Consider the following 14,383-nt stretch of genomic DNA (forward strand, 5'->3'; position numbering starts at 1 on the left):
CCAGGCAGCCAGGCTCCCAGCATCAACCAGCTCTAAACCCTGCTTACCCCCAACCTGGGGGGGCAGAACGAGGTCCTGCAACCCCTCAGCCCCAGCAATCTCTGTGCATGGTGAGGAGGGATTTAAATTTTGTATAGGCCAGGGTTGAGACGTGGCCAACTCTGGGGTGGAGTTGGGGGGAGATAGGGGGAATACTGCCAGAGGGGGAACACCCCCCCCCTTCAGGCCTCACTTGTTTCTTTTGTATAAGATTTATTTCTTCTTTAAAACATCCTTTTTTGTACAAATGACACATCTAAAAAAAAAAAAACAAAACAGTAAGAACAGTGTGGGGCAGAGACCCCAGTCATCAGGGCCCTCAGGCCTCCCCCCCTCCTCCCCACGCTCCACTGCCTCCCACAGCTCTTGTCCCCCCACCTCCCACAGAGGGGAAGGAACCCAGGCCTCTGGGCTTTACCCCTCCCCACCTACAACCCCACACAGAGGGGAGAAAATCCAGGTGTCCAGGCTAACGCACTCAGGCTACTGAGGGCAGGACCAAGCCCTCTGTAGGGGGGTAGAAGTCAGTCCACAGGCCAAATCCTTGGTAAGCATAAAGCTGCTGAGGACTGGGCCTTGCGAGGCCCCCCAATATCCCTCCCCCCACCACTATGGGAGCCAACATCCACCAGCATTTGCCCATGGTGGGGGAGATACAGGGGGGGCGGGGGCCGGCAGGATCCAGGCGCTCACACCACCAGGCTCTCACGGCTCAGGGCCTGATTCTGCAGGGGAAACACAAAGCGGGGCGGGGGGGTGTTGTTACTGGGTGCCAAGATGTGCCCAGCTCTGGGGTTAAGCAGCTGAGCATAATGATACCCAGAGATGGGAGCCAAGACTGGTACCACCTGACAGCTGACCCCCCCCCACCCCCCAATGCACCCAGCTCTGAGGCAGAGTGGCAGCACAGAACGCCCCCCACTGGCTCCTTACCCGCTTCAGCCGGCGCTCAGCCCGGCCCCGGGAGGAGCCGGCTGACTCAGTCTCACTGTAGGCGGGGGGTGGGGGCGGGAGGGAGCGCCCACTTGACCCGCTGTCGCCATCATCCTGAGCCTTGCGCCGCAGCACCCCCCGCAGGAGCTCCGTGTCATAGCCCTGCCCCTTGGGCTCCCATGGGTTGGCCCTACTCCGGGGGTCAGGCTCCCACAAGTCGTCTCGGCTACGGCTACGGCGCCCACGTCGCTCCTCCTCCCGCCAACGGGGGGAGCCACTCTCATGGGGGCGGCCCCGGCCCTGCCTCTCAGGTACTGGGGACCAATCGCGGTCCAGGTCATCCACAGAGCGGGAGCGGGTGCGCCGAGTGGGGGGCAAGAGGCGCCTGCTCTCACTGCCTTCTTCCTCCAGGTCACTGAGAGGGGACAGGGGGCGCCCACGGGCAGCACGGCGCTGGGTGTCCTCATGCAGGGAACTGATCTCGCTCATGACCGAGGCTGTGTGTGTGGGAGAACAGGGAAACAAGGGGTTAAACAGGGCAGGGGGCATCAGGGGGTGCTGCACGGTGGCCAGTAGGGGGTGCCAGGGCTGCATTAGCCCAACTGGGGGCTGTGGTGCCCAATGGGGACCAGTAGGGGGCACCAGACCTGCTACAATTCCCATGAGGGCCACTGGGGGGCACTGGGTCCCTTCTCCAGGCTGTTATAGAACTGAGGGGGCACTAGTGGGCACCATGCAGTAGCCAACAGGCACCCCCCAGGGGGCACCAGACCCATTGCCATGTCCCCTCTGGGAGCTGTTATGGCTGGGGGATGCACATGGGGATGCTGTGCATTGGCCAATGGAGACCCCCCCAGTGGCATCAGCCCAGCTGGAGGCTGCAGTGGCCAATGGGAGCCACTAGGGGGCACTAGACCCATGGGGAGGAATAGCTTTGGGGGGCACATGGTGCTGCATGGCGCTCCTTGGGGAGCAGGTATTCACCCCTTTCAAGCCGACTATTGCCTGGACCAGGATGCGTGGCGTCGAAGTTGGCTAGCTCCTTCTCCATGTAGTACAGCACCCGCATGGAGTCGTCCTGCTGGTTGGCCTGGATGCGGTACCCACTGCGCAGCCCTGGCGGGGGCAGATGCAACCAGTTTTGGGGTGCGGCAGCTGCACAGAAGGGCCCTTTTACCGCCTCTCCTCCCTTCCACCCAGGCTTGATTTGGCTCCAGCAAGCTGTCCCACGCCAGTCGGTCTCCTATTTGCCCACCAGCCAGGCCAGACCCTGCTTAGTTTGCTCACCTTCTCCCACCACCCAGTGAGAGGGCTAGGAGCCATGTGTGATTGACAGCTATCCGTCAATACTGTACCTGAGCTCCCGGTGCTATGGGAGTCCTGCAGCAAAGGCACCTGGGAGCTGTGGCCACCAACTGCGAGGAAACCACATGATTAACAGAGGGTCCTGGCAGGTGTACGGGACCCGCTTTGGGTCAAATGGGGGAACCGAGATATGAGAACAGGAAGAGGACTCAAAGCAACATACCTGAGCTGGCGCGGTCATAGTCGGCCCTGTAGCCGTTGTAGACGGGCCCCATGGGGATAAGGGTGGGGGGTGGCCCTGGCTTGAGGGCACCAGAGGGGCCGTAGAGGCTGGGCGCATAGGCACTTGGCGCATAGACGCTGGGCACCCCTGAGGTGGCCGCCTTGCCTGCTGCATAGACTGGTGGGGGAGAGGGAGGGGGTGGATGGGCATCTGGTAGAGAACCCACGTGTCCGGGTGGTTGAGTTCCCCCCACACTGTTCAGACCCTACTAGGATACAACCCAGGCATCCAGGCTCCCATCTCAACCCTTCACTCCCTTCAAAAAGTTTGGAAAGAACCCGGGTGACCAGGCTCCCCCGCACTGGAATACAACCCAGGCGACCCACCCCCCCTACCCGCCTGGCACCGAGACAAAACCCAGGAATCTGGGTCCCACTGGCCCCCCGTACTCACGGGCCTCGGGACAGCAGCAGCGCTGGGGGCAGCAGGGGCAGCGCACGTAGCAGCAGCAGGTGTGGGGGCAGCACTGGCACCAGCACACACCCAGTGCCAGCACCAGTACCAGTGCACCCAGTGCCACCAACACCACGAACAGCCAATCTAGGGGGGACACAGGTGAGGGGGAGCATTATATTGCAGTGCCTCATCCCAGAGCCAGCTGCAGCTCAGCCCCCACAGTGCTTATGGGGCTGGGGGGGGATTGAGGCACTAGGCTTTGCACGCTGTCCTCCTCCCCCCAGGCAGCCCTGCCTCTGTTTTCTCCCTACTTGTGGGGGGCACTGAAGTCAGAATAAACTGTGGGGTGGGGGGCTGCGAGCAGGGGAGTTGGGGCCTGGGACATCTGGGTTTTCTGGGGTGGGACCAAGGAGCCCAAGCCCCCCAGATAGTAAGAGCCAAACGGCAGTGGGTACCTTGCAGGGGCCCTATCTCAATGCCTGGCAAGAGCTCGGAGACCTCGGCTGACCAGCCTGTGACAGAGAGAGGAGGGTTCTGAGGGCGCAGAAAGAACCCAGGCATCAGGCTCCCCCACTTTCACCCCCAGGCCCCGTCCTCTCCAAGAACCCAGGCACCTGGGCTCCCTTGCTTAGCTGTGCCCCCCCGGAATGGCAAAAGCCCCAGGCATCTGCCCCCACGCCCCACCTAACACCCAGGAGACAGGTGGGGAGGCAGGCTGGTGCCCTCTGGGGGTGGGACGCTGTCAAGCAGGGGTGAGTAGGGGAAGGCATTAGGCTGGTCCTGCTAAGTCAGCAGCTCCTGCTCAGGGCAGACGCTCAGTCAGCGAGTCCCAAAATATACCCCCCTCCCAGGGGAAGGGGGGCGGGCAATGGAGCTGCCACCGCCCCCCCCAACAGCAGAGGCTTCTGGGTAAACAAACTCCCCACCCGGAAGGAGTTGCGTGATTGGCCACGAGCTGAAGGAGCCCATTTTCAGGTCTGTGCCTCAGTTTCACCAACTTAACTGCAAGCGGCCTGGGGGGAAGCCCATTAATCGTCATGCTAATTACTAATGAGACCCCTAACAAGGGGAGCACCAGGAGGCCCCCCAGTACAGCCCAGTTCAGACTGGCCGGCAACTGGTCCAGCCCAACATGTGCCCAGCTCTGGGGTGGGTAATGATCCTGCTGGGGAAAGAGGGGCAGAACTATGTGCTGCTAGGACCTCCCCCTACACCCCTCAAGTGTGCTACCCTCCTGGAGAACCCAGGGGTCCGGGACCGGTGTCTGCCAGGAACCCAGGTGTCCTGGTTCCCAGAATCCTCTTGGAACTTGGGGGGGGGGGGTAGAGGGCAGGGCTCACCTGGTGGGGGTTCCACAGACCCTGCCCCCGCTTACCCAGCACAATGAGTTCAGCATATGCCTCGTTGTTGCCCTGGAGATCCTGCGATGATGTCACAGTGCAGTAGTATACCCCGCTGTCACCCCAGGCCGTCTGCTCGATGCTCAGGTCTGCATCTGGGGGGCACAGGGGCATTAAGCACCCGGACAGCTGGGTTCCTTCCCCCCAACCCCATTGGCTCCCAGACCCCATCCCCAGTCAGAACCCAGGCATCCAGAATGCAGAGTGTGGGGGTCACCCTCTCAGGACCCTCCAGGCCCAGGCAGGATCAGGCCCACCAGTGCCAGACCAGTGACAATCACCAGAGCCCAGCCTGTCATTAACAGGCACTAATTATGCAAGTGAGGGAGGGGGAAAATTAGAAGGGGGTGCTCTGTGCCTCAGTTTCCCTACCTGGAATCACTGTCCCCACCTGCTTATAAGAAGCTATTGTAATGCACTTAATACACCCATGGGGGGCATCACAACCCCCCGCTCCCGATTGAGAGCCCTGGGAGCTGCTATAATGCAGCTAATATGCGAGTCTGCCCAGGACCCCACTACCTGGCTTGAGATGGGGGCACTGCCATAATATACCTAATACAGGAGCGGACGATTATTTCAGGCAGAGGGCTACTTATGGAGTTTTGGCAAGCCATTGAGGGCCACATGACAGGCTGCCAGGGACAGATGAATATTAATTTTCTGAAATTTTTAGGGGCCCTGTGGGCCAACCAGAATGGCCTGGTGGGCCACATCTGGCCCACAGGCTGCATTTTGCCCACCCCTGACCTAATACACAAGTCCACCCAGGACCCCTCTACCAGGCTTGAGATGTATGACGGCAGTGCCCCATAGCCCATCTACAGAGGGTCACTTTGTGCCTCAGTTTCCCCACCTGGAATCAGTGACCCCTTGCCTCCCCCCCACCTCGCTCTGTGGAGCGGATACCGTAATATATCTAATATACCCCCAAGAGTCACCACCTTGACCCCGCCCTCCCTGTACCTAGGGTAGGATCCCAGACCCTACCATAATACAGGTAAGGTGACGTGGATTTATGACCAGGACTAACTGCTGTACCTGACATTTTTGCATTACCACGAAGCACCTAACATCCAAACAGACCAAATTGCTTTACGCCTGGCACACACCACGCTCCCCCTTCCTCTGGGCACTACCATAATATGCCTAACATGACAGCACTCAAAAAGGCACAAAGGGGTTCTTTGGGCATTACCACAATACCTCTAATACAATGCAGGAGTATAAGGGGTGGGGGGAGCAGCCCCTGGGCACTACTATAATCCACCAAATAAGTGGCCCTTCCCCACCGCACACTTGTGTGCTACCATAATGCACCCAATATGCAGGCAGTCCAAAGGATCCTCCACTTGAGAAGGTGGTTTCTACCATAATACACCTAATATATGAGCAGTTCCAAAACCCCTCCCCACTGGGGGCACATACTGTTGGTGATGGTGATGCGCCGCCCCTGGTAGAAGTCGCCCAGGGTGACTGCGTTGCCCTGCTTGGTGGCCACAACCCGCACAGTGCGGACGGTATCCTGGCACTCCACATAGGGGTTGTAGCCGGGGATGTTCTGCTGCAGCTGGTCGGTGAGCTGGCTCTCCTGGCTGCTGGGGTTGAAGGCATTGGCCAAGCGGCTGCGGCAGTAGGATTTGTACTTCCAGGTGACAATGGGGGGCTGGGTGGCCGAGGTCTGGTAGTTGCACTGCAGGGTAGCTGGCTGGAAGAGGATCACCACATTGAACGGGTTCAGCACTGTGACCTGCAGCCCACCGGCAGGGCCTAGAAGGTGGGATGGAAGGGGTTAACAGCAGGGGGAACAGGGTCAGCAGGACAGCATCTAGGACCCAGCCCTCCCCAGCTTCCATAAACCCGATGCCCCAAAATGCGGCCACTTCTGGTGTGGCCCAGCCGGGGCAGTGCCCAATGGCCCACAATCCAGGTCATGACGTGAGCAATGTTCTCTCGAGGTACAGCACAGTTCACCTCTGTGGGTGGAAATCCAGGCCACCTATTACTCCAGGAAACAGGGCCAGGACTCTTGGGTCCCCACCCTGGCAGGAGACAGGGTGGGGGGGTCCTGGTTTCAGTGCCTTCCCTGGGCATTTGGGTTCCCAGGGGCAGGGAGATCCAGGGTGGACAGGAGGGCCCTTCCTGCCCTTCCTCCGTCCTTCCTGGCTTTTGTCTGTCTGTCCCAGCAGGGCAGGAAATGGCTCCCCCCACCCCAACCCCCACCCTAAGTGAGTTTCTTCAGCCCCTGGGCTCCAAGATTGGGGTGCCCGACCTGTGCCCCAGGGTGGAGTAGGACCCCCCCACCGCCACAATGTTAACTCACAGGGCGTGAGAGGCTCCCAGAGGCCCTGAAACCCAGGGCCGTGGGAAAGGTGAGGGCCAGGCCAGGAGCTATTCTGGGGCCCTGCCCATGCCGCTTCTCGTGGCCCCGGCAGGGGAGCGGCCAGGCAGGGAAGCAGGCGGCAGGACTGGGGAGAGCCGAGGAGTGCTAGTCTTGGGGACTGACAGTACCCCCCAACCCAGGCCTACAAGTGATGCCCCCTAAGGGACACTCCCTGGTTAACCCCACCCCTCAGCTGCTCCTCTCATCCCCCCAACCCAAGCACCCCTAACCCCAGCCCAGCCCCTCTGCCCCCCAGCTCCTACCCCCAAGGTACCTCCAGCTGCCGCCCAAACCCTCCTACCCCCCAGCCCCCCAAACCCAACCCAGCCTGCTCCCCACAATCTCCTCCTACCCCCCTTCAGCTGCCCCCACCACCCGGAGGGGAGGCAGCAATGGGTGGAGCCAAGCACCGCTCTCTTCCAACCAGCTGTCGAGGAGCTTCCCGCCGGGTGGACACCCCGCAGGTCCCCCCAGAGGCTGGGGGGGGGTTGCTGCGCTCTGGGGAAGGGGCTTCGTTAACCCCCCCGGCGTAAAGCGCTCACCTGGCGCCCACGAAGCCGCCAGGAGCCAGAGCAGGGCGGGAAGCGCCCCGCGGCGACCCCCAGGGGCCATGGCCGCGTCTCGTCCGCCTGACGATCGACTTCGCTGCGTCCGTCCAGGTGCCACCGCCGCCCCTGGGGCGGGACCTACCAACTCCGCCCCGGGTGTGTCTGAGGTGAGGGGGGCAGGACACGGGGCTACCTCCGCCCCTCGCCCAGGACCTTTTAACTCCTTCAACCCCTTCCCTTCGCAGCGCGGGGTTGAAAAATAACATTCAATAACCCCCCTCACCACCTGTTGATGTCCCCCCCAGTAGGAAAATGGTCTGGCCCCGGTACCCCCCGAGGGGTAAACCAAGTGCCCAGAGGGAATGAGGAGGGGGTGCGATTAGTTATTGCCCACCCCTCATAAGGGCAATGGGTTGGCTCAGGTGCAGTGCACACCTGAGACGGGGCGCGAGAGACCAAACGGACTTAAAAAATGGGGAGAGAAGGGATGCTTGTGTATCATAGACTTTATTCACTCCTTTCCCCCCCCCCGCCCTTATCGATATGGACTCGGTCAGGTGCCCACCCTGAAGCCGGAGTGGGAGAAACCAAAGAAAGTTTGAGAAGGGGAGGAGCCTAGTTTCAAACTCCAATGAGATATTCCACACATCTCCCCCCCTCGCGTTATGAACATGGGCTCGCCCGGGTGCGCGGCTTGGAGGCCAGGTGGGAGAAACCAAAGCACCTGTTGCCCAAGTGTCTTTCCCCCCCAGTTAGGAAAATGGACTGGGCCAGGTACGCGCTTTGGAGGCGGGGTAGGAGAAACCAAAGTGACTTTTCAGGGGGAGAGGGTAGCCCACTCCTTTGTTTGGAAATGGTTTGAGCCAGGGCAGATTGGGGGGGCGGTATATCAGACTTTGCCCTGGAGCGGGGGATGAGTCATGGTTTCAGGCGAGGGGAGGGGGCGAGTTTCTTCTGTCTCTTAGAAAGTAGAAGGAAGTGAGACAAGTTTAATAAAAGTTTTATCAACTTTTCTTCTTTGGAGAAGGGAGAAGTTTGGGAAACTTTCCTCCACCTAGAAAACAATTACAAAGTTTAGGAAACCGTATCTCAAAAAAAACAGTTTAGTATTACATGCACACTAAGTGTGTGCATCTGTAGGTATGTGTATGGATGTGTGCAGCATTATGGATGTGTACACATGATACGTATCTGGATCTGTATATGCATATCTATGTGTGTAGACACGTGTGTGTATATTGGTGTGTGTAAACGTGTGTATGCATACATATGTATGTATGTATATGGGGGTGTATGTCTGTATGTATATGAGTGGAGGTGTATATGTATGCATGTATATAATTGTGTGTGTGTATATGCATAGGTATGTATTGGTGTGTGTGTGGGGTGCAGGGCCCAGGGCAAATCAGCCTGTGTGGGGTCCGGACACAGCGGTGGTGGTGAGAGGGGGAGGTAGCAGCGAGAGGCCGGATGTGAAGCTGGCTTGGCTCCACGGGGTCCCCCAAAGCGCAAGACCCAAGGCAGTTGCCCCAGTTTGCACCCCCTAGGGACATCCCTGTTGGGGTGCATGTGTGTGTACATATACAGGTACGTGAATGTATATTTGTGTGTATACGTACGCATGTATGTGAATGTGCATATATATATGTGCATAGGTATGTGTATCGGGAGGTGTACATATATATGCATATATGTGAATGTGTGTATATCCAGATATGTATATTGGTGTGTGTGTGTATGTATATGAATGTGTGTATGTGCACAAGATATGTATATTGGGGGGTGTATGTATATGAATGTATACGAATGTGCGTGTACGTGCATAGGTATAAATATCAGTATGTGTGCCTGTGTGAGTGCATGTCTGCAATGTGTGTACATATACATGTATATGAGTGTGTGTGTGTGTGTATGCATAGGTATGTATATAGATGTGTGTATATGTTACATGATGCACACGTGCACGCTCACACGCACACAAATACGAAGCTCTGAGGGGGTTTTCTCCCCTAAGAAACAAGGAGAGTTTTGAGAAGTTTCTCTTCACTTGAACCAAAGTTTTAAGGAACCTTTTTTCCCCCATCTCCAAAACAAAACAAAGCTCCCACAGAAAAAAAAGAGCTTTTCCTTCCTCCATAAAGAACAAAGTGCTCAGAAAGGAGCCTGCACTGCCTCGCCTCTTACTGAACAATTTTATAAAGTCTTAAAAACAATTTGTTTCTCACAAAACAAGTTATACTGGAAATTACGCTTTCCCCTACCCACCCCCCGCTAAAAAAAAAAACCTGAACAAACAAAAAAACCCCAAGTTTTGGGATCTTATTCCGCTTTAATAAAGTTTTCAAAACTTTTTCCTTCTAAAAAAAAGGGGGTGGGGTGGGGAAGAGTTTGGAAAACTGGTTTTTTTCCCATTAAGAAAAATAAAAGTCGGGGGAGGTGTTAAAACCTGGATTTTCTCCTAAAAAGAAACCCAAAGAGTTTGGAAAACTTCCCTTCCCTTAAAACAACCCCTCCTTTAAAGCTTTTCCCTCCCTTAAAACTTCCCTCCTCCCCTAAAAATACCACTAGAAAGTTTTCAAAATGTTTTCCTTCTCAAAGAACAAATGAAAAAAAAAAACACCTGAAAACCAAAAAGCAGCTTTGGAAAGTTTTTTTTCCTTCTCAAAACCCAACAACTCTAATCAGGATCAGAGAGTATCATCCTCAGGGATCCTGGTTTTCTCTGATTAAAAAAAAGATCCCCAATTTTTTAATTTAAAGAAGGAACCCAAAATCCACATTTTTCCTTGATTAAAATGAAACACCACTATATTCTAATTTTATAAAAGCCTTAGTTCAGGGGTGGGCAAAATGCGGCCCACAGGCCAGATGCAGCCTACCAAGCCATTCTATCCAGCCTGCAGGACCCCTAAAAAATTTAGAAAAGTAATAGTTTTCAGCCCCTGGCTGCCTGTCATGCAGCCCTCGATGGCTTGCCAAAACTCAGTAAGGGGCCCTCTGCACAAAATAACTGCCCGCTCCTGCCCTAGTCTGTCTCTCTGTCCATAACACTTTATTCGCACTCTGATCGACTGTCTCAGTAGCCATTCAGAGTGCCCTACACAGACAGAGACAGACAAGGGAGACTGGGGGGGCAGGGGTGAGACCAGCAGAGCCAGCTGCACCCTCCTCCCCTGCTCCTTGGAGGCCGCGGGGGACCGGAGCACTGCCATAATGGAGGGGGCACTCCTTGGAGCCAGGGGCCGGGGCCCCCACAACAACAGCCGGCAGGGCAGGGAGGCGGCAGGGAACAGGGGAGGGAGGGAAGCAGGAAAGGGGGGGGGGGGGTTACCGGTGGCTGCGCCCCGCTGCAGCGGTGACCACCACAGTGATGCATAAAGCGGTTCGTTTCTCTGGAGGCCACAAAAATCACAGACACACACTCATTAGATGGCACAAAAGGTGTATTTGCAAATAGGGCCAGAGCAGAGTCAAAAACTCAGATTACTCTGAACCAACAAAGGAATTTTGCAGGCTGTATTTATCTTTTCCCTCCTGGGCACGTGTGCAGAAACAGGAACTACTTAAGTATGCAGGGCGGAGAGGTAAATATGCATCAGCTAATTAAGCATGCTCAGAGACTACTATAGGTCACCAAGAGTTCAACCCTCCCCCCCCCTTTTCAAGGACACAGTCAGTTGAATTCCAGCTTCTGTAATCTGTATGAGAAAGGCTAGGGAGAAGCTGGGGGAGAGTCTGCGATTTAGCATAAGAAAAGCTGTGGCAAGGCTGGGAAAGGAAAAAAGTCCTTGGCAGTGTTTCTTTCTTATCGGGTGCAAGATGCAAGCTGTGCATTTCTAACAATACTCCATTTCTAACAATATTCCATTTCTAACAACAGCCATGGGCCTCAGCCCCAGCCCCCAGCAGGGGCAGGGTGAGGTGGGGAGTGCCCCGGCCCCAGCCCAAAGTGGCAGGATGGGAGAGTGGCCCCAGCCTGAGGGGGAGGGTGTGGATGGGATGCAGACCTCTGTCCCTGCCCACTGCCCCCACAATCATTCTTGACAGGCAATTTGCTAGTATCTCTATATTAGTGGTGTTTGATTTTAATGATGGGAAAATGTCAATTTGGGGTTCCTTTTTTTAAATCTAAAAATTGGGGATTTTTTTTTAAATCAGAGAAAACCAAGATTCCTGATTATCATATTATTCTTTTATACATATATAATTATTATATATATTACTAGCCAATAGCCCATCAGGAATCATGGGGGCAGAGAAAAAGCACCAACCCCCACCCCCCTGCCATCTCCCAGGAAGGGAGGTGGGGGGGTTGTTCCACTGTCCCCTCTGCTCCCCTATATTTATAATATTAGAATTATCATATTATTCGTCTATACATATAATTATTATTATAAATATTATCACATATTATTATGTTTATATACTTCTATATTATGATATTCTTTTACATATATAATTATTACTTTATATAGCATCATATTATTGTTGTATATAGATATATGGATATTTATATATAGATAGATATAATCATTATATACATTATTCTCACATCATTGTCATTGCTATATAAGTGCAGCAACACCAAGTGATGGTGACACAAGTGACAAAAGGAGCAGCACAGCCGCAGAGCTGGCAGGGTGACGAGAAGGGCAGTAATGATGACAAATGCAATGAGGACAATGGCACAATTGCTAATGACATCCATAGCCATCGTTAGGACAGTCACCCCAAAAAACGGAGGGACCCAGGCTCAGAACCAGCGATTTCCCCCTGGGCCACAAGGGGGCAGCTGTTCCAAAGGCCCGCCCACCAGCACTATGACCTCAGACCTCTGACCTCACTGTGATCTCCCCGCCATGGCCCTGAGGGCTCTGGCATTGGCCGCGCTGCTGGCACTTACCCCAAGCCAGGCCCTGCCATGTCCCCGCGGCCGCCCCTGCACAGTGCCTGCCATCTCCCTCAACCCCGTGACGCTGCTCTGCCCAGGTGGGCCAGGCACCGTGACCTGGCTCCGTACCTCCCCCCTGCGCCTGCTGCGGTTCTCAGGGGGTGCCCGCCTGCTCCCGGGGGGTGCCCTGCGCCTAGCAGCACCCTGGCCCAGAGACTCGGGGGTCTACACCTGTCGTCGCGGCGATGCCACTGTGGCTTACTACGAGCTGGCTGTGCAGGACGTGGGGCAGCTGCACGTGAGCCACATGGGGCATGGGCAGGTGCCACTCAGCCCCCGCTGGCCCCTCTTCACAGCCTGGGCACCCTGGCAGGCCTGCGACCGCTGTGGGGTACCTGGCGAACGCAAGCAGGTGGGCTTCTGCTACGCCACCCAGCCCAGGGGGCTGCCCCGGCCCTGTGGCCTCACAGGGGCATCACACCCCCCCCGCGGCCCCGAGCTACGGGTCAAGGGCTGCTGGGTGCCCTGCGGGTGGCGACGAGGTGGCGACGAGCCCAGGGGGGCCCCACGGCTCCTCCTCACCCACTACCCACTGCACTCAGCGGAGGAGACCCGGCTGCGCTGCCCAGCGGCCTCCATCTACAGGTAGACCCCACCCCCAGGGGGGTATCTGCCCAGAGCCCCACCCACTCCCTGCCCCAGCTCTGCCCCCAGGGGGGTAGCCGCCCCACAGCCTCACCCACTCCCTGCCACAACTCTGCTCCTGGGGGTATCTGCCCCAGAGCCCTGCCCACTCCCTGCCCCAGCTCTACCCCCCAGGCCCAGCTGGTTAATCATTGGCTGCAGCCCTGGACTTCAACCCCTGGTGGCACCAGGGCTGGTCCCATGCCCGAGTCAAGGAGTGGGGTGAGACACAGTCATCCAGGCACCCCTACGCCTGACCCAGGGCGCAAGGTGGGACCCAGGCATCCTGGTAACTCTGTTCCCGACCCAGGAGTCTCAACAGCCTTGTGCCGAAGCCAGGGAGTGGGGGTGGGCCCCAGGCATCTTGGCGGCGCTGACCCTGCTTATGTCCCTGCAGCCCCGTGGCGTGGCAGGCCAACACCACAGCCCTGAACCGCCTGCAGGCTGGCGCCGGGGCCCCACGGCTGGACGAGGCGTCGGGGGGTGCGGTGCTGGTGCTGCCCCCTGGTGCCACCCCGAGCACCTACCACTGCTATGTCGGGGGCCACCTGGCTGCCCTCTTCTGGCTGGGGCCAGCCCCAGCCCCCACACCTGCCCGCGGTGCTGCTCACGCCTACAGAGCCATCGAGGCAGCGGTGGTGGGGCTGGCACTCTTTCTTGTTGCCCTCCTCGTCCTGGGGTTGCTGGAGGCCTGTCGGCGCCGCCCCGGGGCCCTTGGCAGCTAAGCAATAAAGAATGTGCAGCTCTGAGTGTGGGGACCCATGCTGAGTGGGGGATGTGAAGGGGCCCCTACAAGCCTCCAATTCCCACCCCTTAGGTCCCCAGGTCCCTCCCACAGCTGGAGAGGACCCAGGTGCTTCCCAGCCCCCACCTCCTCCCCATTCACCCCCCAGCCCCGACTCCTCCTGCAGAGCTGGACTGGACACAGGCATCCAGGCTCCCAGCACCCCCTGCTCACCCCCCAGCTCCCACTGCCCCTCAAGAGCTAGAATGGATCAGGCTCCCAGCCCCTCCACCCATCTCTGCCCACCCCCCCCAGCCCTTCCCCAAGCAGGGAGAGAACCCAGGCATCCGGGGGTGGCATCCGTACGGGGTGCGGGGGGGGGGGCACACAATGGGCCAATTCTCGGCCCTGCACAGCCAGGCCTTTGTGCCGGAGCTGACACCAGGCGGGCGAGCTCACTAGCATGTGCAAGGAACACCATGTCCCCCCACCCCAGCCAACCCCACTGCCCCCCAGGAGCTGGAGAGAACCCAGGCATCCGGGCTCCCAGCCCGCACAGGACCCCCTGTGCAAACTCACCTGGGGTTGCTCACCATGCCCACGTGTACCACGACCCTTTGCACGAGGGGCCTGTCCTGGCATGCGAGGAAGGCCCAGCCAAAGCCCTCCAATCCTGGCTAGCATGCAAAGGAGCCCTGGAGCCTTGTCCCAGCCTCCACACAGCCACCAAGTGTTCAACCGTCCTGTAAAGCCCCCTCCCCTGCCCCTGGCTCCACTTTGTGCACAAGGACCCCACC

At 57.4% G+C, this 14,383-nt stretch overlaps 2 protein-coding genes across 3 annotated transcripts; one reads left to right on the forward strand and one right to left on the reverse strand.

Annotated features, from left to right (window-relative positions):
* Positions 1-380: 380 nt before the first annotated feature.
* Positions 381-7,586, reverse strand: LSR (lipolysis stimulated lipoprotein receptor). Of its 2 annotated transcripts, XM_090054551.1 has the most exons (10): positions 7,282-7,586; positions 5,785-6,126; positions 4,332-4,451; positions 3,412-3,468; positions 2,954-3,100; positions 2,501-2,677; positions 2,328-2,387; positions 1,957-2,088; positions 973-1,469; positions 381-764 (listed from the first exon to the last, which is right to left on the reverse strand). In XM_090054551.1, exons 1-10 carry the CDS (start codon positions 7,349-7,351, stop codon positions 729-731), a joined length of 1,638 nt encoding a protein of 545 aa, XP_089910677.1. In that variant the 5' UTR covers positions 7,352-7,586; the 3' UTR covers positions 381-728. The 2 variants fall into 2 exon arrangements, with proteins under 2 accessions (XP_089910677.1, XP_089910678.1); XM_090054552.1 differs by lacking the exon at positions 3,412-3,468 and having other exon boundaries at positions 382-764; positions 7,282-7,583.
* A 4,313-nt stretch (positions 7,587-11,899) lies between these two features.
* Positions 11,900-13,590, forward strand: FAM187B (family with sequence similarity 187 member B). The gene has a single exon (XM_090053575.1). It carries the CDS (start codon positions 12,147-12,149, stop codon positions 12,825-12,827), a length of 681 nt encoding a protein of 226 aa, XP_089909701.1. The 5' UTR covers positions 11,900-12,146; the 3' UTR covers positions 12,828-13,590.
* Positions 13,591-14,383: the final 793 nt, after the last annotated feature.

The sequence above is a fragment of the Crocodylus siamensis genome, chromosome 6 (genome assembly GCF_052110815.1).
Source record: "Crocodylus siamensis isolate JL-2025a chromosome 6, ASM5211081v1, whole genome shotgun sequence".
In the NCBI taxonomy this organism is placed as follows: domain Eukaryota; kingdom Metazoa; phylum Chordata; order Crocodylia; family Crocodylidae; genus Crocodylus; species Crocodylus siamensis.